The sequence below is a fragment of the Heteronotia binoei genome, chromosome 1 (assembly GCF_032191835.1).
Source record: "Heteronotia binoei isolate CCM8104 ecotype False Entrance Well chromosome 1, APGP_CSIRO_Hbin_v1, whole genome shotgun sequence".
NCBI classification, from domain to species: domain Eukaryota; kingdom Metazoa; phylum Chordata; class Lepidosauria; order Squamata; family Gekkonidae; genus Heteronotia; species Heteronotia binoei.
The window spans coordinates 159763208-159790800 of NC_083223.1; the positions used below are offsets into that span (position 1 = coordinate 159763208).

General features: G+C 39.1%; 1 protein-coding gene across 4 annotated transcripts in view; it reads left to right on the top strand.

The window, feature by feature from the left end:
• RYR2 (ryanodine receptor 2) overlaps positions 1 to 27593 on the top strand; it is a 757628-nt gene that overhangs the window by 380440 nt on the left and 349595 nt on the right. For 3 of the 4 annotated variants that reach the window (XM_060243324.1, XM_060243334.1, XM_060243343.1), the window contains exons 22-24: positions 6920 to 7079; positions 13198 to 13293; positions 22064 to 22211. In XM_060243324.1, the coding sequence (XP_060099307.1) occupies positions 6920 to 7079; positions 13198 to 13293; positions 22064 to 22211 (404 nt within the window). The remainder of the gene's footprint in view (positions 1 to 6919; positions 7080 to 13197; positions 13294 to 22063; positions 22212 to 27593) is intronic. The other variant, XM_060243352.1, reaches the window with a different exon arrangement.

Consider the following 27593-nt stretch of genomic DNA (forward strand, 5'->3'; position numbering starts at 1 on the left):
CCTGCCTGGTCTCTGGGTTGGGACTCTTGTTCTGAGCTGACCACCCTCTTGTTTTTAATATTCTGTTTCTAGCATTTCCAATGGAGGATGGGGAATCTTGGAACTTGAACTTGAATTGTTAATTATATTCTTCCACTGTAGTTTGTTTCTCAAGGGGTGGAGAGGGTGAGGAGTGGATGAGTGGGGGTTGGGAAGGTGGGAAGGCTTTGAGTTTTTCTCTTTTAGGTAGGGAAGCTTGAATTAAACCTTTGAGTTTTTCTCTTTCAGGTAGTTTGTTTCTCAAGGGGTGGAGAGGGGGAGGAGTGGATGAGTGGGGGGTGGGAAGGTAGGAAAGCTTTGAGTTTTTCTCTTTCAGGTAGGGAAGCTTGAATTAAACCTTCTCTTTTCCACTCTTCAAGGAGAGAGAACGCTCTGAAATTGTCCTGGTAAGGGAAAGTTAGGTTATTATTGTTAATCTTAGAGATTGTTATATTTAAACTCTGGAATTTATATATCCTAGCAAAACTTAATGACAAATTGAAACTATTAAGGGACGCTACCATTCTGATATAGTGACTACCTGGTTTCCAATTTTAGAATTTGTACAAGAAAGATCTGAGACACCTACTGTTATAGAAGCTTTTCATTTATGGTAAATGGAATTTATTTACTTGTAACAATAAGTTTGACAACAGTGACATGGAAAAGTATTTGTTTATTGAACTGTTAAATAATACATAAGTTTGTATTGTTACATAACAAAATGACCAATAAAAATTATTGGGGAGGGGGAAGAGATTGTTATATTGTTATATTGTCTTTTTTATTTTTTTGTTTTTGGTATTTACCACTTTATGTGGGTTTTGCACTATTGTATAAGAGCTAAAATGGCACATGCTTATAATGTTCATAGTTGGAACTGTAGAGGTCTTAATAACCCAGTGAAACGTAGAAGGATTTTGAACACTATTCAAAGGGAACATTCCAATATACTTTGCCTCCAGAAAACTCACCAGAAAAACCCAAACTCCAAGTATTTACTCTTTGGTTCATCCAATGTTACCAGGCTCTGGGGACATCAAAAGCTAGGGGGTAGCTATCTTATTTTCTAAATCAGTACCCTTCCACTGCCAAAAAGTAAAATCAGACCCTAGAGAGCACTATCTACTTGTACATGGTGAGTTGGATGGACAGCCACTGTTGTTTCAATCTACTCACCTAATGCGGACCAAAAATTTTATTAGGAAAACACTTCAATTGTTAGCTGATTTCCAAGCAGGGGAAACTATAGTTGGAGCTGATTTAAATCTTATTTCAGATTCCTTACTAGAAAAAACGCATGAATCAGGAAAAAAGGCCAAGTCTAAACCTAAAGATCTGGTAGATATATTGAAATGATTTAACTTGTCTGACACGGTGTATGTTTAACCCAGGCTCCAGATAATATATGTACTATTCAAGTGTACATAAAATACATACCAGGATTGATTACATTCTCACCTCTAAAAAACTAATTATATCCAGATGATAGATATAGGACCTCGTATTATTTCAGATCATGCATGGGTGACTGGAACTGTTTATTCATAAAGATGACAACCAAGGGTATAATTGGACAATGAGTAAGTTTTTACTCCAAAATGATTTTATTTGTGAAAAAATTGCAGCTTCAATTAAGGAGTATTTCAAATTTAACACAGTTGGTGAAGTCTCTCAGGTAACCATCTGGGATGCATTTAAGGCAGTAATAAGGGGACAGCTGATCTCTCTTGCTTCATCCTGCAGAAAAGACAGACAAAAGTTAAGATCTGAGTTAATCACCAATATTAAATCCTTAGAATTCCAATATACAAATCATGGAGGGAAAAAATTGTTAAGGCTACTTGAACAAGAGCGTCATAAATTAGATCTAATGGAGACAGCTCATATTCAGAAAACATTACTGGAACTTAGACAAAAATTCTTCACTAAAACACCAAGATCACTTAAACTACTTAAACGTAGGGCTACCTAGAGAGTAACTTCTAATCTTATTCATGTAGTACATAATTCATAAGGGCAAATGGTATCTACTTCGGCAGGAATTGTCAAAATCTTTCATGACTACTATCAGCAACTTTATGAGACTGACCACCCAGATAAATCTAAAATCCAACAATACCTAGACAGTATTAACTACAAAATAAAGTTAACTCCAGACCATTTTCAATTTTTAGAACAAACAATAGCACCTACAGAACTTTTAGAAGCAATAATGAAAATTAAGAACAATAAGGCCCTGAGTCAGGATGGAATCTCTGTAGAATTTTACAAGAAGTTCAAATTACTGTTAGTGGATCCCCTGGTACAAACCTGCAATTCTATTATGGAATCAGGCTCCATGGCCAAAACTTGGTCAGAGGCCAGAATAATGGTTATCCCCAAACCAGGGAAGAACAAATTAACCCCATTCTCGTACAGGCCAATAGTCCTGAACCACAATTTTAAAATATTTTCCACCATCCTGGCAAACAGACTGAATAAAATTGTAGCTGACTATGTTCATGTGGATCAGTTGGGTTTTATCCCTACTAGGACCATCATGGACAATATAAGGAAAACCTTAAACTTAATTCATTATGGTAAGCAACTGTCAAGGGAATCAATCCTCCTTGTTATTGATGGTAAAAAGGCGTTTGATAAGATAGAGGTCCCATACTTACTAATGGTCCTATAATATATGGGCTTTGGCCCCCAATTCTTAACTTCAGTCTCATCAATTTACGAAGCACCGCAGGCACAGATCTCAATTAATAATTATAGATCGGCAGAAATTCATTTTAATAGAGAGTCAAGACAGGGCTGCCCTCTTTCGCCCATCCTGTTTGCCTTGTCAATAGAACCTTTGGCCCATGCTATTTGGCAAGTCAACACTATTACTGGTTTACGAGTGGGGAAAGAAAAACACAAAACGAGTCTTTTTGCGGATTATGCAATTTTTTATTTAACAAACCCTATACAGTCGGCAACAGCCCTTTTAGCACAAATCCAAAAGTTCAGTACCATTTCAGGATTTGCAATAAATTATTCAAAATCGGAACTATACCCAATATATCTTACAGCCCCAACCAAATTAGAGCTCTCGCAGGCCTTTCCATTTAATTGGGTGCAAAAATCATTACGGCACTTGGGAATAAATATACCTTTAAATCTACAAGAGCTTTACAGCTCTAATTTTAACCCCCTAGAGAACTCTATAAAACATACCTTAAATCAATGGAGTAAACTTAATTTCATGTTACTGGAAAAAATAGATATGCTGAAAACTTTTATTTTTCCTAAATATCTATATCTGTTTCAGAACATACCATGCTTTATCCCTTCTAAGGACATCCTCACATGGAAGGCCGCATTTTGTAAGTTTCTATGCTCCCAGGAAAAGCCCAGGATACAATATTCTCTAATTACCAGACCAATTTAAATGGGAGGTTTAGGTCTCCCAAACCTTGAAGTATATTATTTGGCGGCTAATCTATAAATAAAGCATGGGTATATCTTGAATCATCCTGTCTGAATGGAGATATTCTGAGAAGCTATATAGAACCAAGCTAAGGACAGATGTTTCTACAGAGTTTGTAATCCCTACCTAATCCTGACATTGCAAATTTGGGATAAATATAGAAAAATCCTAACTCCTCTTACCTTACCTATGTCATGCTTCCTGGGGCAATACTGGTTCAGCCCTGGTAGGCAGCATAATGCCTATGTAAAATGGAGGGAGGTCGGTTTGCAGAGTTTGAAAAACATAATAGAGAATATGTTAACTAAAATGCAATTGGAAGGTAAATATAATTTTAGTATTCCTTGGTTTCACTACCAACAGCTTCATTATGTTCTACATAATCCCAAGATTGTAGATGTTATAGATAGACCATTAACCCTATTTGAAATGTTAATATATAAAAATTCCAAGCAATCCAGAGGTCAGATTTTCATTATATACAATTGACTAAACCAAAAAAACTGGGACGAAGTTACTGCACAATAGAAAGCTTGGCATAAGGATTGTGGCATCAATCTTACTCAGGACCAATGGAAAACAATCTGGTCCTCTTCACTCTTTACAACATACTAATTGAACATAAGACTCCAAAATTACAAGCTCTTCTCCAGATGGTAGTTAACCCCTAGGGAAATGTTTCTCTCTAGAATTAAACCCTCACATGACTGTTGGAAAGGTTGTAAACAACAAGGCTCTTTTCTCCATTGTTGGTGGCTTTGCCCTGGAACCAATGCCTTCTGGAACACAATAATAAAACTAATAAATGATATGTTAAATTGTGAAATATCTTGTACCCCAGAGGCAATTCTCTTGAATTATTGGCCAAAGCTGAAGTTTACACCACAAAAAAAGGACTTAGCAGCCCTATTACTAATGGTGGTCAAAATTATAATAGCCAAACAATGGAAGGCAATGTCCTATCCTACGATACAGCAATGTCAGGCAAAGGTTTGGGAAATTGCGGCCATTGACAAAATAGCAACACAGATCTATGTAACAGAAACCCTACTAAAAAGAATAACTCTATAGAAAAATGGTTCCCCTTTTTTGAATATATTTAAACCAGTACGGAATTTAAATCTTCTATCCTTAAAAAAAATCTATTTTTTTTATTTTACTGACATTGCCTTCTATGACATTGATATGTGTTTTATTTCTGTGTATGGTAAACAATGATAATGTTAAGATATGGTAGTGCTTTGTGAGTTAGTTTATATTTTATCTGTTTTATTATAAAAATGTTTATTACCACTGTGACAAATAACTATGAAGAAGATAGTTGTTGTAATTGTATATTTTTGAAAAATTATGTATTAAAAAGATTCTGGAATTTTAACTGCGATTTATAAATTGTATTGAGATTTTATTGTGCTGTGCACCACCCTGCGCCCTGTTTTTCAGGGGAGGGTGGCCTAAAAGTCTAATTTAACAAATACATAAATAAAACAGAGTCCAAGTTAGAATAATTGCAAAAGAATTTGTCTGCAAAGTGCTGAGTAAAATGGTCATACCGAGCCATTAGCAGTCTACCTTTTCCTGCAGGTGAGATCACAACAGGCCTCTGACCACACAAAACCACTCCACTAGCCTACACTGTGAAGATGCAATAGTGGTGGAAAGTGTTGTTTCTTTGCCACCATCACCTCACAGAGTATGCCTTAAAATGAATTTTTACCCATGTTTTATCAAATTAATCCCAAGTTTTCATCAACTGTCACTCTAGCTGTCTCTCGTGTGTTCCTTGTCCATAGCCTCTCAGTAAATCAAGGGGTTACCAGGGCTGTAACAATTGAGAGAGCACTTGTATCAACCACTCATGTCATTGCCACATTCTAGAGGTCAACCAGAGCCCTGAACATATCTACAGGGAAATACCCCAGAGCCATCAGAAAGTCATTCAGATCCTTCCGGCTCTGGAGGTGAAACATCTTAATAGATCCCCCATGCCTGCCCCAGCAGATTCTTGGTATCCCAGTAAATCTAAACGCTGAGCAGATAATGATCTGTCCAGAACACAGGAATTGTAATCAGTTCTTCCACCTTCAGATCACCCTCTTCTCACCCAGAACAAAATACCGAATCAAGAGTGTGACCTACACAAAGTGTAGGACTGGTAATTACCTGAGATAAGCCCATGGTCATGAAATCTATGAAATTCTGAGCTGCTCCTGGCAAGACAGCTTCAGCATGAATTTTGAAGTCCCCCAGGACAACCAGCCTAGGGGCCTTCAATACCATCCCTGAGACCATCTGGGTCAGCTGGGGATACAGTTGGAAGAAGAGTGACCTTGGATCAGTCATAACTCTCTCAGAGCTGTTCTGCTCAAGAGCTGTTCTTGGAGAGCTCTCTCAGCCCCACCTACCTCACAGGTAGGTCTGTTGTGGGGAAGGGAAAGGAAAAGAGATTGTAAGCCTCTCTGAAACTCCTTCAGGTAGTAAAGGGCCAGGTATAAATCCAATCTCCTCCTCCTTCCAGGGAGACTGCTGGGCACCATGATGAGTGATAAACCAAGAGAATCCCCATCCTGTCTTTCAATCCCAACTTTAGGTCTGCAGCCTTAAAATTGATAGTGTCCTGGATGAGGCACCATGCTAGACTACAGAAACACTAAACCACTATCTCACCAGACCTGTGCTAATGTTTCACTAAGAACTGTGAGGGATACAGGTTGAAGAAGTTAACCTCTCCTCCATGATACACACCATGAAATCTGTGGTTTCTACTGAACTGTCATTTAGGGCAGGATTCTACTATTTCCTGGCAGATTGTTGATATGGTTACCAGCTTATCAAATCCCCCACCATATAGTAAGTGCTCCCAATCTTGTAGAGCCTGTGGGAATTTTGAGAACAGGTAGTGGGCAACACCACAAAATGGTTGCCACGGGATCTGTGGTCAGTCAGAAAATAGCTGTTCTGAAGGTGAGGTAATCACAAAATTTTGATCATAGGAAGCCGAACATTCCCTTTATGGTGGAGGCACATGCTGCTGAATGGATGTTTCCTGCTGACACAAATGTGATATTGCCTGGGTTCTTCTGAGGCATCTCCAGCTCAATAAGGTAGAGGAAAGCTAAGGCTTGCTCTGGAAAGAGATGCTTTGGAGAGAAGTAAATAGACAGTAGAGAGCCCATTCGGAGGCACTGTAGCACCACACTATTACATAGAGATATTGAAGCATTGTGGTTCATGTTAACTGATGTCTAGCTATGATTCTGTCATTCAGTGTTGCTAATGAACTATATAAGAAAACCTGAGATGAGATGAATATGTTATTCTAGTCAGTGAATAGCATTATGTTATTATAAATGGAATATTGCTACAAATTATGATGTTGCTTTGATAAATATTTACAGAAAAACACATAAACTCAACTGTGCGTATTTTCCCATTTTTTAGTTACCTATTGTCTAGTGGATATAAACCTGCTCCCATGGATTTGAGTTGTATAAAGCTGACACCCTCTCAGGAAGCCATGGTTGATAAGCTGGCAGAAAATGCTCACAATGTATGGGCAAGAGATCGTATCAGACAGGGTTGGACTTACGGAATCCAGCAGGTAAGTCCAGAAATGGATGTCTGAAATTCATTTGCATCTGCAAGTATTATGGACTCAAATTAGTATTTTAAAGGGTAGTAAAGCCACTAAATATTACGTTTTTGTCTGGAGCTTGGATCATTTTCTTGACTGTATACTTAATATATTTCTAGGGCTAAATATATTTCTACTGCATTTAATCAATGTGCTTTGGACTTCAGTATTTAACATTAAGTAGCCCAATTGAAGTCACTATATTGTAATAATTAGTTGGTGAATCATGATCTGATTTGGGTAAGTGTGGTGGGTTCCTTGGGAGCAAGTAAGGATAGGTGCTTAGAAAGCTACTTAAAGAAGGCCTAAGAAATTGCATGTTCATGTCTTGCGTAGGATATATGGATTGTCTTGGACCTTCCATATGTATGAGGGTGTTGATTTGGCGTGGGGATTTGACATTACTTCCAGATTTAAATTGCAGGAAGCTTATTTTTTTGTTAATATTTACTTGGAGCAATAGCACAGGGTGCTATAGTGTGAAATATTATCACTATCTCCATTAAGCTTATTTTTGGTTGAGGAAACTGCTTTTAAGTCTGAATAAATTATTCAGACATGAACTACATATGATTATGTCAGACCTTCCCAGTCATACCTGAAACTCGGGGTGTTATGGAAGCATGATTTAAAGCTCTAAAATGGTGTCAGCCAGAGAGTATTGAGCCCTTCTTCACTCATTGCTCCTATCTCCACAGTTTACTCTGGAGGGCTTTTCCCCATTAGCTGGTTTCCATTACTGGCATTGAGCCATGCTAGCAGAAAAGCTTTCTGAAAAGAAAGGCGATGGACAAGTGGTGGTTCAGCACCTACTGCCTTTTCATTCCTTTGGTAATTTTATTCACATCCCTACTTCCAAAGTGACTGAGGCAAACTAATTTCTGAAGATGTATGACTGCCACGTGTGGTACACGAAGCAGTCTCAAAGGAATGACATGTGCTGTTCATATGTATGTGTGATGTATGATGGATTATTGTGAACACAGATTTAATCCCTTTCAGAAAGAAAAACAAAACCCAAACCCACTGACCTCATGATGACAATTAAAGTCACAAAATGTGTGACAAATATTTGCTAAGTTTATATAATTTAGTAATAATATATAGCATAATAATCATAATCATTATTTTAACTGCTGCTGGAAGGTACAGTAACATTTCACAGTGGGCAAATTTGTTTTGATAAATGTGACCTTTGCAATAGAATCACCTCTATGATACTGACAAGTCATTTTTAAAGTATAATTAAGCTTTCTTGCATTGCCATTAATCACTATATTTTTCTTTTGCTTTGGGATCTAAGACTCACAAAATATAAATGATGGAATTTTTTTTTTGTAGTAACACCATAATTTTTCATTAACATTTTGTCTAGATCTTGGAATTTGTCATTAATTGTGTGTTTCTATTTACAATACAGTAATTAAAAACATGCATTTTTTATTTTTATAAGCAGTATATTTTTTATAATAGTTCGCTTGTATCATGTTTGTTATATTTATGTTGATGTTATGTATTTGTAGGACATTTCATCATGCATTCTTGTCAGAGGTGGGTCTGGTAGGGGTTTTGGAGCCACTGGAAATCTATCTGCATTATGATGCTAATTCAGTCCCCACTGAATTTCTAAATATTTTGGATATGTGGGAATTAATGTTCCCTCTCAGAACCACTAGTTGTTCCATGCAACTGGTTGCTTGTGACTAGAGCTAAACCGGGGCCAAATTGTACATTCAAGCTTAAGGAGGTTGTGAAAAATGTACTAATATCTTTACTATTAAGTCAGGCAGATATTTTAAAACATAGTAGTACATAAAGCAGCATTAGAATAATCATATGAAGTCAGTACCATGAATATAATTGCTCCCAAACTAGTAAGCAAACACACACAAAATTAATTCAATAGTTTATGTTTTTAATGAAGTGTTAGCCTGCAGCATTTGCAGTTGTTTCCAACAACACCATGAAGGGAGAGCCAGTTTGGTGTAGTGGTTAAGTATGTGGACTCTTATCTGGGAGATCCGGGTTTGATTCCCCACACTTCCACATGCACCTGCTGGAGTGGCCTTGGGTCAGCCATATTGCAGGAGTTGTCCTTGAAAGGGCAGATTCTGTGAGAGCTCTCTCAGCCCCACCTACCTCACAAGGTGTTTGTTGTGCAGGAGGAAGGTAAAGGAGATTGTTACCACTCTGAGATTCAGAGTGAAGGGCGGGATATAAATCCAATATCATCATCTTCTTCGTTACTTCATTTGTATTAATCTCAGTGAAAGCACTTTTAGTTTCCTAATGGATAGCAATACATTGCAGTGCACTAGAACCATTCTAAGTGAACACAAAGCTTGCAGTCTTGAACTTTATACTTGAAGTTTAGTTCCAAATTGTCAAATATCACATGTCTTTTTAAAATGAAATGAAAATAGCTATATACCCACTCATCTTTGAACTTTCTATTTTGCATCAGCCACCTGCTTCACTACTTGCTGCTTTGGCTAGGGATTGTTACAGGCAGTGCTTTTAAGTCTCTTATTTTAATGGGAAATTAGCAAAGAGACTTGGTAGAGCAAATTTAGGAGTGAAGATCTTTGCCTTCAATAATACGGAGTTCAGGTTTTCAGCCAAGAAATAGACCAAGTAATTGTATCCTTTATAGTGTTTACTCAAAGTATGTAGCAAGAGGAGTCATACACACATATCTTTATACAATCAAACAAGAGTCTAAGAAAAATAGAGGTTATCGATAGAGGAATTCAAGGGTTGTTGAAGCGGGTAATATTCACCTGATCCAGAAGAGGAGACATCCGTCCAAAGGAAAAATGCACAGAGAGGAACGTGAACGACCAGCGTAACGCGCCTTATAGACCCAATTACAGGAGTAACAGATGGTACAGACTGCAAATGGTGCCCTACAGAATGCACACCAAGGTGGGTTTTTGACCCACACTTTATAGGGGTACTACGGATGGGGGTCGGTAGTTACCAGAGGGGCTTTGATGCTTTGTAGATGGGAGATACAGACTGCAGGCGCCAACCAAACCAGGCTCTCTACTGGGTCCATTCCACCCATTTAGATGGAGTGTTGTCTTGGCCTGTCTTTGGTTGGACTCCATTTTGTTTACCAGAAATAGGAGACCCTCTCTCTTTATTTGCACTGGGGCACTCCATTTATATCAGGCAGTGCCTCTCAGTTACAATCCCCCCTTTGTGGTTGTGCAAACACGCTGCGGTTGTGCAAACACTTTGCAGTTGTGCAACACTCCATCTAAATGGGTGGACTGGACCCAGTAGAGAGCCTGGTTTGCTTGGTGCCTGCAGTCTGTATCTCAGCACAATCTCACCCATTTCCCTCTCCAGCATCCCTGCCCAAACGGGATGCATAATAGCATGGGAACTGCGGGTAAGTACTACTCTCATTCTGATCTTCTGGAACTTGCCAACTGTCTTTTCCTCCAGTCTATCACCTCTACCTTGCTAAAATCAATCAAATGCATAACTTGATTGATCCTATCTTTAAAGTCTTTGATCCCTTTTCCGAGTGTCAGAGAAAACCCAGTAACAAATTATGCAGTCCTTCCAAGCTTATCATCCTAATGAAATGTGCAAAATTTCCCAATACAGCGATCCAAGATAGCCATCTATGAAGCATCAAAGCCCCTTTGGTAACTACCGACCCCCCATCCCCATCTGTGTTTCATTTTACATTTCATTTTTCATTTACTAGCAAATTTCAAAATAATTAGAGGTATTTTGTACTTTAGGTGAATTCCTATCAACTAGGTTTAGAACAGGGTCAGCAATTGCAAGAATCCTTGAAGAAAAGTTTAAAAAACCTACAAACTTATTTTTATTAATTTTTAAAATTGACTTGTAATTCAAAACAAGCCTCTGGACATGCATAAAATGTACTTTTACTATGTCTTTGTGTGTGTGTGTGTGCAAGCCCTGAAGACAAAATGTAGTTTACAGAGCTGAGTAGATGCCTAGGGTTGCCAATCCCCAGGTCAGAGCAGGGAATCCCCCAGTTTGGAGGCCCTCCCACCACTTCAGGTTTATCAGAAAGCTGGGGGGGGGGTGGAAGGAGGGAAATGTCTGCTGGGCAGTCCATTATACTCTATGGAGATTGATTTCTATAGGGTATAATAGAGATTTGATCTATGGGTATCTGGGACTCTAGGAGGCTGTTTTTTAAGACAGAGGCACCAAATTTTCAGCATAACATCTGGTGCCTCTCTTCAAAACACCCCCCCCCCCAACTTTCAAAAAGATTGGACCAGGGGTCCAATTCTATGAGCCCCAAAAGAAGTTGCCCCTATTCTTCATTATTTTCAAATGGAGGGAGGTATTTAAAATGCGTTCAGTTCCTTCAAATATGATGGCCAGAACTCCCTTTGCAGTTCTGTTGTGCTTGCACACCCTTGCTCCAGGCTCCACCCCCAAAGTTCCCAGATATTTCTTGAATCAGACCTGGCGCTCCTATAGATGCCACTCTAACTACATTTAAGGATCATGGAAACTGAAGACAAGCCCAGCAAAGTTCTGGAATCTAGAACAATTTTTTAATTGGATAAAATTGGCAGTTTCATTACTGCTATTCATATCATGTTTTCCAGCTTACTGCTCTTCTTCCCTCCAGTAGCTGCAGGGAAAATGGTTCCTACTCTCCATTAGGACATTGTCTGGGACTTATAATATAAGTTTTATATATATTATATATACATATATCCCTTATGATTTTAGAGTCACATGCATCTCTTATAAATCATATCATTTTTAGAGTCCATGTGCTATTATGTTAAATTGTGTCATTTTTTAGAACTCATATTCCATAAGTTATATTTTAGTGAGCCAAGCTGCCTTCTTATGAAGCATTCAATAGGTTTTTCATTTTATTTAGTAGATTAAAACATTGTATACACACATTTTCCTACATTTCTCACACATGCTGATTTTTGCATTGATATTTACATCCATTGTACTACAATTGCATGTATAATGTTTCCCAGCCAACTCCTTTCTAGTAACATCCTCCTGTTTTGCAACATTAGCCATAAATTAGCTTATAGAATTGGTTTCTTATTTAGCTGCAAGTGTAATTAAAATTTCAAGAAGACCTCTTAACATCTACAATAGATGAAATAGTATAATTTTTTTTAAAAAAAAATTGGTACCAAGAAAAGCAACAAAATCAAAAGCTGCTTGTGAGTTAGTTCATATATAAAAATTATATTGCTACCCACAATAAGGGAACCAGTAATGCTTCTGCTTAGCTTCTCCATTGGAATGTCAGTGGTTACATTTGTCATCCTTGGATTATTACTGTGAGATGTTACAGTACTACATAAGGTAGTATGGTGGCTTAAGATGCTCTAGTGGGACAGCAGATAGCTATGTAATGAAAGTAACGTGTATTGTAGACACTTAGGGCGGATGATGATATTCCAAAAAACATGGACCTCTGACAGGTCCGTATCTTTCCCTTCACCCCTCCGTTATAATGTCTAATTCAAAAGGACTCATGGTGTTATGTGATGTCTTCAAATTGTCATTGCTCCACTCTTGCCATGGACAACCAATGATAACATATTTAGGCAAGGCAGTTAATTAAGATGTTACAAGAAAGAAGGAGAAAGCCACATACAATGGCAGCAGCTCTGTGTCTCTTGCAAAGTTCCACCTTTAATCAGCCATGGAAACAAACATGGTCTTATTAAATGATGCACTAGATGCTTTTATGAGTCTTTTCTACATTTCTTTTCTGTTACAAAAATCACTACAAATTAAAGGGATACTGTCAAGTGGTTTATGCCTTTATTTATTTATTTATTAGATTTACATCCTGCCCTCCCCGTTGGAACAGGCTCAGGGCAGCTTACAGGCCAATAGGCAACAGTACATAAAACCATTAAAACAATTATAAACAATATTATTATACTAATTTTTAGTATTAGAATCTACTGGGGAACCCTCATCAGAATGTTCTTATTTTCTCTGCTGGAATCCACCACTGCTTCCCAAGAAAACTTTCAAAAGCAATGGCCTCTGTTTATGCGTTACTGTACACAGTATTTTTATTCTGCTGCTGCAGAGCCAGCCAGCCAGCCAGCAGAAGGACCACACGTTATTTAGTATGTCCTCTTCACAGAACTGTGCTGACATCATTGATGACAGGGATCACAAACAAGTAAGTACTGTGAGTAAGGCACAAATTCCCAAAGTGCATTGGTTTGCAATGGTAAAGGTAAAATAAATTCTGAGCTTAATGAAAATACTTGACAGTGTCCCTTTAAGAAATGGTATTCTTCTTTCACACTTTTACCCATTCTGTCTTGAATAAGCTTTAAAAGATTGTAAAATGGTAAGTAGGGTTGCCAACTCCTAGTTGAGAAATACTTGGAGATTTTAAGGGTGGATCCTGCGGAATGTGGGGTTGAGAAGGAGAGGGATCTCAGTGGTTCATCTGTGGCCATTTTCTCTAAGTGAACTGATCTCTGTTGCCTGGAGATCAGTTGTAATAGAGGGAGATCTCCAGCCACCACCTGGAGGTTGGCAACCCTAACTGTAAGAAAAGCCAAACCATCCATGGTGAACTAATGAGACATGCTCAAGGGTATGGTAACAATAAGGCTTTTTGTTGCATCTAGTGTATACCAACTTTCTAAGATTTTTATTGACTTTATCAAAAATTTCAAAATCCATCTGTATCCTAAATTATGAAATCAGACACATAACAAAAACATATAACTCTAAAACCTAAGGTCATGGATTAATATTGGATGATTATGTGCTCTAAGTATTCTGACTTTTTAAAAAAACAAAAAAAACAGGTAATTTATTCAGTTTCCTAGATAGGAATTTTATTTCCTGTATCTGAATCTCAGTGTAAGGAAAAATATCTACCATTTATTTTTCTCATATTAAAAATAATACTGTAGTACTTTTGTGCGTAAAAGACTCTTTATTCATCTTTTATGTTGTTGCTGTGAAGTGCTGAAATAAAATTTCTAAAAGTTAACTTAAAAGAAAATTGAGAATGGCAGTTCAGTATTCACTGTCAAGCACTGAAAAAAGTGAGATTAATGGCCAAAGTACATGTTGTTCTAGAGATCTGTGACTGGATCTTCTAATTTTTTGAAGCTTTAAAGCAGCTTCATGACACACGCACACCCAGGACCGGATCTACATGTTTTTTGAGGGGGGGGGGGGAATTAAAAAATGGCGCCTCTTTATGGGCCATTCTGTCTTACGGTCCCATAGAAAACAATGGACTCCATACCCTATTTGGCACCCCCCCCTCCATTGGCCCCCGGGGCAAGCACCCCCCTCTGCCCCCCCTAGATCCGGTCCTGCACCCACACATTGGGATGGGACACTGGTACTGGGTAAAGGAGGAGTAAAGCCCTTTCAATTGTTTCTCTCATCTGCTCTCCTGATACTGCCTGTTGGCTGAATGGGAGAAGAAAGACAGGAGCTCATGCCATGCCTGTTTCCCCCACTGTGCTTAATAACTGTGCTTTCAAGGTCTATATTCCAATGCATTTTGGTTCCATACATTTTGCTAGGCTGCTTTGAAGCTTTAAAAAATAACATATCTCCCACAAAATATGTATTTTGTAATTAGCACATATTGTAACTAGTACATATTGAGGCTTTTCCACTAGTCTGTAACCCTTACTCTGAAGTAAAGGTTGAGCACTGTAGTCCAGTTTGTGTAGATTCTAGTCGGTGTCTTGACACTGATACTGGTTTGCTGTGACACAGTAGTTTTCCGTAACAAGGGAGGTCAGCCATATAAACTATACTTCCACGCTATGGGTGTTTTTACACTGGCAGTTTGCGACTCTCTATCACCACATTGGAAATTCACCTTTTTATTACCTAACGTTCTCACAACTGTTTTGCATCGTTGCTGCCCGAAGCATCTACATTTGTTTCAGTAAGATGAGTTTTGGAGCTGCTCCTGCAGCGTTTTTATCCACACTAGTTTTGATCTGGTCTTTTCTCTATAGGTGTTTCAAACTGGTGTTGTAGAAATTTTCATGCATTTTAAAAGACTCCTCCAAAAGCCACCACAAGGTGCAGTAATTTGCATGAGAACTGACAGCACTTGAAATTTTTACATATCATTGCTTGCCTCATCTAGTAATTTAAATTTGTATTGTTTTTGCAGTGTTGACACGATTCCAAGCAATCGTATACATTTAACTAAGCACTGGTATTCTGGCTGCCCTCTGATCAGAGACACCCTCCCCCCCCAAAAAAATTGAAACACTTAAATCTAAAAGGAAAATAATTAAAGCGGAACAGTGGCAGGCGATTTGAAGACACTAAAACTCTGGATCAAACTGAATGTAAAAACACCCTATGTCATGTGAGACCAATTAAAGCAACAAGGCACATTCTCTTGTGTACTGCTTTTATGGCAATTTAGTGACAGGAGGGGTGCTCTGTGAAATATAGATACAGACAGGGCTTTTTTAGTAGGAAAAAGCCCAGCAGGAACTCATTTGCATATTAGGCCACACCCCCTGACATCACCATTGATTTTCTGCAAAAAAGCCCAGCTGGGATTTATTTGCATATTAGGCCACACCCCTTGACACCAAGCCAGTCGGAACTGCGTTCCTGTGTGTTCCTGCTCAAAAGAAGCCCTGGATACAGATATGCTTCCACTGGTGTAGATATGTTTCCACTGGTGTAAATCTTTGCATTAGTGCAAGGAGAACTGGTATGTAGTTTCTGAAATCTGTGCCAATCCACTGGTTCACTGGATTGGATTTTAAAATATTGTTGGGCTGTTTTCCCTCTGCAAGTCAATTGGAACATGAAGACTTCTTTCTTTGAGATAGTTATGTACGCCACCCCACATGTTAGAGCCTGGAGTATGTCACAAACTGTTATGTCCTTCAGTTATAGTTGCACTCTGTTGGTACTGCAGGTAATTATCCTATGCAACAGAGACAGTTTCCCAAGAAAGCATCACCTCTTTCTTATTTGGACTCAGTTTATTCTCCCTCAGCCTCTTAACTGCTGCCATTCTAAAACCATGTGTGATCTAGTTTAGGGTGTCTCAGATACTGAACATCAAGAGGAAAAGTACGAAACCTTGCGTTGGATTCCCCTTATCTATTTGGATACATTGACGCCATTAGAGCCATGTTTGTCCTAAAGCCATACTGCTTTGGGAGCAATTTAGACCATCTTTAGGAGCAAAAGGGTACATGATCTTTAGGAGTGATAGTCACTACTATAGTGAGCACTTCAGAAATCCATTAGTAGAAATATGTACATTTATTGTCATATTGCTTGAAAAACAAATAAACTATATATTACATAAATGAAAATGAAATGCATAAAACCTAGTTTTCTTGTCTCCTTAGTATTTTCATCTCACATTCAAGTAAAAGTGCAGCTGTAGAAAACAATAAACGGCTCCAAAATACTAAGAGAATTTATTGGTACTTGAGCTACTATATATTGTACTGTTAATTTTCAAAATGGCATTTATATTTGAAGTCATCTGTTTTACAACTGAGTGTGTTGCATCTATTTATAAATATGTTCAAGAGACATATTTGTAAGCTGAAGAAATAAAATAACAAAAGTTAACACCTGATTATTAGTGCTCATTTGGCCATATCTCCCTGCACTGCTGCTATAACAATCCTGCTGTGCTGATACAATGCAAGGCTTATTATGGCATGGTGGCACAGCAATAAATATTACTTATTCTCAAATATCAACAGCTAGTGTAGTTTCCCCTTGCCCTTCCAGGAGTTCTTCCTGCAGCTACCACCTCCAGTCCCACAGCCTGTGGCCAAGGACCACTTCAGTGTTCCCAGCTGTTCCTTTGCTCCTTCAGCCAAGCTCAGCCTCCCAGGAACCTACTGTTGTCATTTCTACCACTCCTCCTTCCCTCAGTTTTTTCTTGCTGCCATCAAGCAAAGATGTATTTTTCTAGCTTCTTTTTCTTTGTCTTTGTGATGTCACAAAAAGTGCTATTCAAAAAATGTTCCTAGTGTGGGACTAAGATGACCTGCTCTGTTGGGCATTCTTTGTGCTTTCTTTGCCTTGGGCAGAGGACACAATACAGTCAGCTGTGAATTCTGTCTTCAGTTTATGCCAAAGGTAAGGTCTGATAGAGCAGCTTGGCTTAAAGCTAGCCTGAGGGAGAAAACTATATTCTGACCTAAGAGCTTGGCTACAAAGTCCTTAGAGGGTGAGATAGAGCCTAATTCTGAGTCATTTTAACAAACCCAGACAGACCTGGTTCTGGTGTCATGGTCCACCCAGCCAGTTCCATGGCCTTCCACATGCCCTCCACAACCCTGGCAGCAGCATCCATATTATCCTTCCCCCTTCCCAAATGAATGGGGTGATCATTCTGCACCTGCTGGCAAACCTCCTCTCTGGGAGTGTCATCCATATCCACCCACCTCTACCTGGGCACCCACTGCACTACCCACTGAGATGAGACTTCCTATGCTCTCGAGTCTGATGAAGATGGTGCTGTTTCTCCATTGGAACAGAGCTCTGGCCCACCCTCCAAACCTTTATCTGATGACACTGTCAATAGTATAGATCCAGTTTCACCTAATGAGGACTTGCAGCTGTACACTGCGTAAATTATTAGAATGGCCAAGACATTGGCGATCCAAGTTACCACTTCGGTTCCTAGACCTAAAGATAAAATAAGAAAGAGATTTTATTCTCACTCCCCAAGGGTGATCACCTTTCCCATGTTGGAGGGGTTCTTGGACATTTCCAACATCATATCGAAGAAACCATATACTGTCCCTGGTACCTCAAAAAGTGTGGAAACCCTTTACAGAGTGCCGCAGGAGGGTTGACCTTACCTTTTTACACACCTGGCATCATCATCCTTCACTGCAGAAGAATTGTAGGCCCGTTACTGACTTGGTGCCTTGCTGACAGAGAGTGGCATAAAATTGATGCCAGAAGGCATTGCCAACTATGCCATTATAATGTATGGATACAAACTCTTTCTATGGGAAAGGATATCAGGATATATTGATATCCTACCTGACATTCAATTATTGGGTGCTAGTTATTGTCCATTTAGGCTATCATTTAAAGTTTGTAGAATTCTCCTTCTGCATAAGGGTCATAGTGGTGAACATATCTAAGAAATGCTACCAAACTCTCTTTTTTTCAGAAGTTATTAGGTCTCATGGCCTTCATGGTGGTGACCATCCCTTATGCATGCCTCAGAATGAGGCCCTTTCAGAATTGGTTTGTTAGAAGGTTTAAGCCAACTAGACACTCTCAGGGGTAGAAATTCTTCTTACTGCATTTGGTGGTGAGACAGTTACAATGGTGACTGGCTAAGGGTAATCTTTCCACAGGAGTCTCCTTCAGTCAACAACAGCCTTAGGTGACTATTACCCCTGATGCTTCACTAAGGGGTTGGAGTGTACATTGTGGCCCTTTTTCAGGACAGGGTAGGTGGCTTTCCTCCAAGAGGACCTTACATATTAATCTGTTAGGGCCGTGTGCTATACGCTATGCCCTTAACTCCTTTTCAGCTTTTTTCAGAAACAGAGTTGTCCAGATCCAGACAGACAACACCACAACTATGTCTTGTATCATTTGTCAAAGGGGCATGGTAAGAATACCAAGGCTAATGCCCTCAACAAGATTAACAATTCATACCATGAGTGGTCCTTTTCCTCAGACCATCTTCTGCCAATTTTGTTCACTGGGGAACACCAGAGGTAAACTTGTTTGCCACAAGGAGCAGTGCCAAGGCCAGGAGTTTTTGCTCCTGGTTAATAGGGGATGTGTTTCAGATCAGATGCCAGGGCTGTCTATTCTATACCTTTCCCACATTCCCTTTAATTCCCAGGGTACTGGCCAATATTTTAGTAGGGCATACATGGTGCATACTAGTCACTCCATTTTGGCCAAGACAGATGTGGTTCCAAATGCTGAAGTTAGCCTCCCAAGGCAAATTCTCACACTTCACTGCAACCCCAGACCTATTACATTATGGCCCCACTCTCCACTATGAAGTGTGGAATTTATGCCTGATGGTGTAGCTATTGAACCCCCTCCAACTAGGGTTTTTGGAGCAGGTTGCAGAGGTTCTTAATGCCAGGAAGCCTTCTACTAGAGCTTTGTATGCCAGCAAATGGAAGTATTTCTCTATTTGGGCAGTTTCTAAGGGCATAGGTGCTGATTATTGCCCTTTGCCTTTAGTTTTTGATTACTTAGTTTGTGATCCCTTAAGGCATCTGGTTTCTCTATCTGCATTTGGCAGTCATATCTGCCTCACATGTGCTGATGAATGGGAAAACTCTGTTTTCTCACAGGTCTTCCACATTATTCCTCAAGTTCCAAGCTAATATGTTCCCTCCTTCACCATCCATAGTTCCCCAGTGGTTGCTATCTTTAGTTGTAGCCCAGCTGATTACAGCTCCATTTGAGCTGATGGCTACCTCTTCACTGGAAGCATTGTCAGTAAAAGTCCTCTTTCTGGTGGCTATTATGTCAACCAGGAGGGGTAGGGAAGTTGACAGCCCTTAGGGCAGAGCCCCCATTTATAAAGTTCTACTTTAAAAGGGTAGTTCTAAGATCTAGTTTGTTTGTTTGTTTTGCCAAAAGTTGTGTCCCAGTTTCACCAGTCACAGGATTTTGTGGGATGCCATGCCCACTGTTGGTTCAAGCTCATTTTTCCAGGGTGCAGATTGCATCAGCTGCATTCTGTCATGGTACAGCTCTAATGGAGAGCTGTAAGTCTGCCACATGGTTGTCCTTGGAGACCATTATGAAACACTATGCAGTTGATGTGAACACTAGAAAGAAAGGCTTTGGTGGGAAAGACCATCCTGCATTCTGTCTTCCAATAGGAGAGCATCATACCCACCACCACGTAAATAGCTTTTCAGCCTCACCGTGAGGGATTGCACAGAAGACTGAAGATGAAAACAGTGTTGCACTTACCTGTAACTGTTATTCATTGAATTGTCTTCTGTGCAGGCACACATTCCATCTCTCCTTCCCTGATGTGGGCTCTTTCTTTCTAGTTAACCTGCTCTCTTTGGCTGGAAAACTCAGGGAGGGAAGGGGGCCCCTCCTAGGACCATGTGGCCATTTGGGCAGGAAAATGCACCTTGGCTCCAGGGAGGGGCTCCCTCCTTCAGCTTTAGATAAGGAAAGAGGCAAAAGCTGGGAAGGAATCCTCCAGTGGTTGGCCTGTGCAATGTGTGCCTGCACAGAAGACAACTGGATGAATAACAGTTACAGGTAAGTGCAACGCTGTTTTACTTCATAATAGAAAGTGCAGATGAAAACAAGGTCCATTTTAAAAAGTTAACATTCTACTTGTTGTGGACCATTCCCAATTGCTGTTGCATTAGGAAAGTAGAATAATTCTGAATGGTGCAGATAAACAGGTAAGGAGAGACAATTGATCCCTGTTTTGTTTTATATAAATGAATGAATTAAAGGAAATAAAGGTTTTGATAAGGAAAACTGGTTATAAAATTTAATTACATTTAATGTAATTTTATGTCTCAGCAACCTTCAAGCAGCACAAGCATACAGTTAAGTAGACCCATAGAAAGAAGGGGGGGGGGGTTAGGCCTGAGAAAAAAGGAGTGTTTTGAATTGATATTGAAAACTCATCAGGTTGGGTGTAAAAAGAAAAGTGTTCTAAAGCTGAGGTGCTACAACAGAGAAAGGCTATCCTCAGTGGCAACTCACCTCACTTCCAAGGGCAGAGGAACACAGAGCAGGATCCTCTGATGTTGATCTCAGTTGTCAAGCCATCTCATATGGGAGCAACCAGTCCATGGGTACCTGACCCCAGAGTGTTTACATGTTAAAGGTAAGAACCAGCCCTTTAAATTGGGTTCTGAAATGAAATGAAAATTCTGAGATATAAGTGCAGAAATAACGTTCAGGTTAGATGTGATCGATTTTACCTGCCAAATGACTTGTGGTCATGATGAGTAATCAAATTGTCCAAGTTTATGTAATTTATTTATTTATTCATTCAAATATTTATATCCTGCCCATCAGCCATCTTGGTTCTGTAAAAAGATAGAGAATGGCAGAACCCACTGAAAACAATAATCAAGATAAAGCTCAAATCGGAATTTAATGACAAACAGCATAGCCAATAACAGTAGCAAGATCCATAAAAGCAGCAATTTAAAACCAAGCATCACAAGGCAGAGAAGTGAGGCGACACAATTGAAAAGACCCTGCTTCCTAGTCATGCTTTTGCTAATTTCTGAAAGTGGCTGAGCTGGGCTTCAAAGGATGATTTCAGTACATGTGCAAGAATATTTGGGGAAAAAACACAGGCTTTTAGATATTCTGATACAATGTCATTTAGGGTCTTAAAAGTAAGAAAAGCCATTTTGCGTTGGGTCTGAAAATGAATAGAAAATAAATGGCTCCCCCCCCCCCCCCCAAGAGTGGCAACCCGCTATCTGTATAGCTGGAATCAGTTTACTATGCAGTCATGGCATTCTTCACCAATTTCTGAATCATACTCAAAGGCATCAGCTTGTAGAGAGTTTTGCTGAAAAGTAATCAAGAGACTTGAAGAAGCAATCTCCTCACATGGAAAAGTGCCACTATATGGTGATCCATAGTAATAATGGAGATCTGTGCCTTTACCATCACTACCACCAAGTAGGCACTTCAACTGTATTTGCTCCAAGATTTCTTCCACTTGTGCTCAATCTGTTAATTCTTTTCATTACCTTAAGCTCATTAAATCTCATGTAGAAGGTGTTATGGGTATGTCATTCTATATTCATTGTTACAAAGATTGTAAGCTACAATTTTGATATTCATTGTAGGAATTAATAGTAGAATTTCTTCTGGTATTGCAAGATTTTTTTTTAAAAAAAAATCCTCATAAATTCTGCAAAATTAGGTCTTTATTGTTAGACTGATTAACATTTCTTATCATTCTGCAGGATGTGAAAAACCGCCGAAACCCTCGCCTTGTCCCCTATGCACTTCTAGATGATCGCACTAAGAAATCAAACAAAGATAGTCTCCGAGAGGCAGTTCGTACACTCATTGGCTATGGTTATAACCTTGAGGCTCCTGATCAAGATCATGGTATTCATCTTTTGCTCTTTTTGTTTCTATAGGAAACTGAAACCACTGGCACAAGTGTCTTCTATTATATGTGTGGAATATGAATTAATTGATTATGAAATTATTAAAAATTGTGGTGCATACTGGACATTTGTCATATTAAGACTGATATAGCATAGTGGCTAATAGTGAGAAAATCACACTTGAGAATCTATATGTTATGATTCTCTGATGAGTCTGTTTTAATATCACACTAGATATCATTGAAACATGCACCCAAGGACCTTCAAAAAATTCTATAGTACTTTGCTTACTGGACTTTGGCAACCTTATGAAAGACCTGCATGCACTTTTCCAAGAAGCTGAATCACAGTATTGCTGATTACACTTAGGTTTTGTTTGGTGACATTTATTTACCTGACGATGTATTAGAATTAGTCTTAGATTATTGACAATGCCCCTGATAAAATGTGTGTACTTTTTCGCACGTTATGTATATTATGAACATGATCCATTCAATTTCAGTAGTAAGTCCCATTGATTTCAATGGGAGAACATTAAACACATTTAACATTGCCACTTGCATCAATGGAACTGATAAATGCTCAACTTGGAAAGCATAATGTCTTTAATAGGCACATTCAAAGTGCTTCACAGTCACTATCCTAGTAGCCCTTACAGCACTCCTGTAAATTATATCAGTAGTGTTGTTCCTGTACGATGGATGACAGATGAAGGCTGAAAATGGTTTGCCTGAAACCACTTGATGAATTTGATCATGTTATTAGCTCCTATTTATTGTTTAAATCAGGGCTTTTTAAATAGAAAAAGCCTAGCAGGAACTCATTTGCATATTAAGCCATACCTTCTGATATCACTATTGTTTCACACAAGCCCAGCAGGAACTCATTTGCATAGTAGGCCACACCCCCTGACACCAAGCCAGCTGGAATTGCATTCCTGTGTGTCCCTGCTCAAAAAAAGCCCTGGTTTAAATATATTTGTTATATTTGTGTGTCATGGTTCATTCAAGGATGACACAGTGTGGTCTGGCTGAAAGTTGGCTGCTACACAAGAACAATACTTGCAGTACTGGACTTTGGAGAAGCACACATGTACTGAGCCTGCTTGACTACTCTAATGAAGTCACTATCTGTGAGGACAGGATTTTCTGATTTATTTCTTTACAGTTTAGTCTTGTTACCCTAGGAAGCACATGTTACACATGAAGGCACCTCTGCATGTGTTTTGGTTTTGGTATCTTTATGTATACACAGGTGAGGCTTGAAGTGTAGCTTCAGAGTAAGGTACTGAGTGGGAGGGGAGAAGAGAAGAGAAGTGAGGGGTTGAAACCATATGAGGAGGCGTGAGAGAGAGATGTCCTGAGGGTTAATCATATGTTGCCTAATCCTGCAGCATGAGTATTGTTCCAAGTGTGGCAGAGGGCTGGGTTTTTTGGGGGGAGGAGAGGGGAATCAAACTGAATGTAATTTGCCAGTCCGAAAGCTGGTCTTTTGTGCTTTCTTGCTCACATGGTGCTAGTAGAGGAAGTAACTTCTGAGGGCTATGCTGTGACAGGTATTTTGGGTATTGGTTGAATATGAAGTAGTGTTTGTTAATATCACACAAGTATCGGTCATCCTGTTAGTATGGAGTTAGAACGATCATCTGGAATCACAAGACTTTAATCAAAGGGGTTACACAGTTTCCTAGTCACCTCATCATCGTGGCTCCATTTTAATTGATTTTATTGTGCAACAAGGCTCTGCTTTTTAATGGTGATTTTCCATTACTATTGAGAAAATCTGTTGAGTATTTACATATGCAATTTTCATCTTCCAAAAAAAGGAAAACCACTGATATTAATAGAACCCTGAAGAGGGCAGAGCTAATAAGCCATCAAATGCCTCATCATGACCACTTGCTAAAACTTTACAAGGCTGAATTCATTATTTATTTTCTTTTACAACTTCTACATTTTTAAAATTCAAAATGAATCTTATGTCATTTTACTGTATCATAACGTATGAATTAATAATATGAATAAAATAAAATAGTATATTAGCAAAACATCTATACATCCAGCAAAGATTTCAAAAGAACTTAACAATACTTTATTTCAGAACTTAGATCTAAATAAAATAAAATAGTTGGACATGATATTGAAACTATAGAACTGCTTTAGAAAGAGAGTTCCAAGTTGTGGGGCCATCACAGAAATGGCTCTATAGTACTCTAATTTCCTATCAAAATGGAACAGGAATTTTAATAGACATCCAGTCATAGAAGGTGGAAGAGCTCCATAAAGTATATTTTTGGTTGCACATACTGAAAAGCTGATATTTTCATGTCTTTGAGGGTCATGTTAGAGGTGAGGAGAACCCACTCTTTTCTTCTGTTCTCATCTTAGAACTACACAAAGTTGTGGGGCCATCACAGAAATGGCTCTATAGTACTCTAATTTCCTATCAAAATGGAACAGGAATTTTAATAGACATCAGGTCATATAAGGTATCCATGAAAAGAACTCCCAGGTTTTTCCCCTTTTATTATTTATTGCGGGTTTTTTCAGTTGGTGAATGTAGTAATACAGTACTTGTGATGGCAGATTGTTCTTTCAGTTGTGGGATCAGAATTTACTTTTCTATCATGTATAATAAGAAAATGAGATGAAATGCTTGAATCCATAGTTCAGTGAAGTATAAAGAGATCTCATCTGCAGCATGAGGAATTTCTTGTTTTCTAACTAGTACATAATCATGGGGATTACCGTACTCTTATTCTGTTTTTGAAATTTTATAAAAAGATTTAGAGCCCTCTAGTGGCTTTTATGAAACTTGTTTACAGAGGCTAATGTATTGAGTTAGCTCACTGATTAATCTTTAAGGTGTGGAAAGACTTTTTCTTGGTTTTGGTACAATAGATTAACATGACTGGGATTTCTAATTGGGACAATTATTTATTAACTAATGCCACTTCTTTATGAGGACTATTCAGTCATTAACAGAAATAAGGGAATGTAATGATATATTCCTGAACCAGTGATGGCGGTGAATAAGAATTTATATAAACTTTTAAAGTTATCCAAACACTGCACTTCCATCAGGAACTGGAGTAAACCTTAGATATGAACACATGATGTTTGGTGGTGTAAGAAAGTGTCTGATTCAAGGCTATCTAGTAAGTTCCTGGCTACATGAAGTTTGAACAAAAGGCATTCCAGTGCAGATCTCAAATTCATGGAACTGTGCTTGTTCAGACCTGTTGTGGAAATCCATTTTAAAGCTCTCTAGGTCGCTGTAGGATAGGGGCGTCAAGCTCATTAGTTATGAGGGCCAGATCTGACATAAATGAGTCCTTGTTGGGCCCAGCCATGTCTGTCATAAAATGTAATGCCAGGAAGCAGAAATGCAAACTTTATAAAGGACACAGACTTTCTCTCTTTCTTTCTTTCTGCCTGCTTGCCTGCTTTCTTGTGGGATCGAGGGAACTGGGAAAGAAAGCTCTGGCTCTTTCCCTCCTTCCCCAGGGGATGAGGAGGGAGAGGAGCCTCAGCTGATAGAAGAAGAAGAAGATATTGGATTTATATCCTGCCCTGCACTCCGAAGAGTCTCAGAGCGGCTCACAATCTCCTTTACCTTCCTCCCCCACAACAGACACCCTCTGAGGTGGGTGGGGCTGGAGAGGGCTCTCACAGCAGCTGCCCTTTAAAGGACAACCTCTGCCAGAGCTATGGCTGATCCTAGGCCATTCCAGCAGGTGCAAGTGGAGGAGTGGGAATCAAACCTGGTTCTTCCAGATTAGAGTCCGTACACTTAACCACTACACCAAACTGGCTCAGAGAAAGGCTTGGCTCAGTAGCTCTGCTGTGTGATTGAGAGAGCCTAGCAAAGCAAGCTCTCCCTCCCCCCTTTCTCCCCAAGGGAGGACCCTCAGCCAATGGAGAAAATAGAGGCTTTGCTCTGTAACTCCTGTATGATTGAGCAAGCCTGGCATAGCAAGTTGTGATGCAGAAGGAAGCAAGAGAGAGGGAGAAGGAAGCAGACCTGCTTGAGGGCCTGATTCACTCCCCAGGGATGCATGTTTCACACCTCTGCTCTAGAAGGTTCACAGTGCTCCCCACCACCTGAGGTAAGCCAGAGATACCTGCTCAACAATTTTTCTCCAGGCCAGTTTGCCAAGGGGTCTTGGAGGTTTTTGCCATCTTCTGGTCATGGAGCAGGGGACTCTGGGGATGTATGTGTGTGGGGGAAGTATTTGTGAATTCCCTGCATTGTGCAGGGGGTTGGACATGACTCTGGAGGTCCTTTCCAACTCTATGATACTGTGACCTTCAGGATCTTTACAACAAAAAATAACAAAATCAGCCTGAAATTCAATATCCAATTTTATAATTTAAAAAATTACTAATTGCAATATATTCCCTGCCCCATTACAATTATCATACAACAGCAAACAGCAAATGAAACTAACCCTAATGTTAGTAGACATATATGTTATTGAGAGCTAGATGGCTTTTGTAGTGATTGGTTAAAAATAGGATTGAAGGGAAACTTTGAATCCATACCCTAGATCCTGGTTGGCTTTGAGAAGGTACTTCCAACTTACAGGAAAGTCCATAAATACTTTAGCCTAGCATGTGTTGGTCTAGACTGATCTACACTGCTGAGCGACATCACTCATGAGGAATTATGATCACCATAGGATCACTGTCAGAAGAAAGTAAGTTATGATCCCACCTATACTGAAGTTTTGAGCAGCACCATGAAATGTATTTTAATTGTTATTTTATTGTTTTAAATTGTAACCTTAAATTGTTTTTTAAATTGACTGTTAGCCACCCTGAGTTCACTTGCGGAAAGGGCAGAATACAAAACTAAAGTGATAGATAGATAGACAGACAGACAGACAGACTGTAGTCCAGACTTTGCTATCAAGGACAGTGTGCTAAGAAGCTCCATGTGGGACCCATTCTCAGGAAGGAGGATATAGAGGTTCTTTGTTATTATAGGATTAACCAACAGCTTACTTTTTATTGTTCTTGCCTTTTGTCTGCATATAATAATCAATCCCAAGTATTTGTGCTTTCTAGGATTTGTGTTTATTATTCTGTTAATTATTTACATTACAATTGTCTTTTATTGTAATGATTGTATTTTATTGTAATCATGGTGTAAACCATGTCCTGTGAGCTGCCCTGAGCCTGCCTCAGCGGGATATAAGAATAAATTTTATTATTATCATCATCATCATCATCATCATCATCATCATCATCATCATCATCATCATCATCATCATCATCATCATCATCATCATCATCATCATCATCATCATCATCATCATCATCATCATCATCATCATCAAAGTTTTATTATGCCCAGGATTGTTGGAGTGACTTCTAAA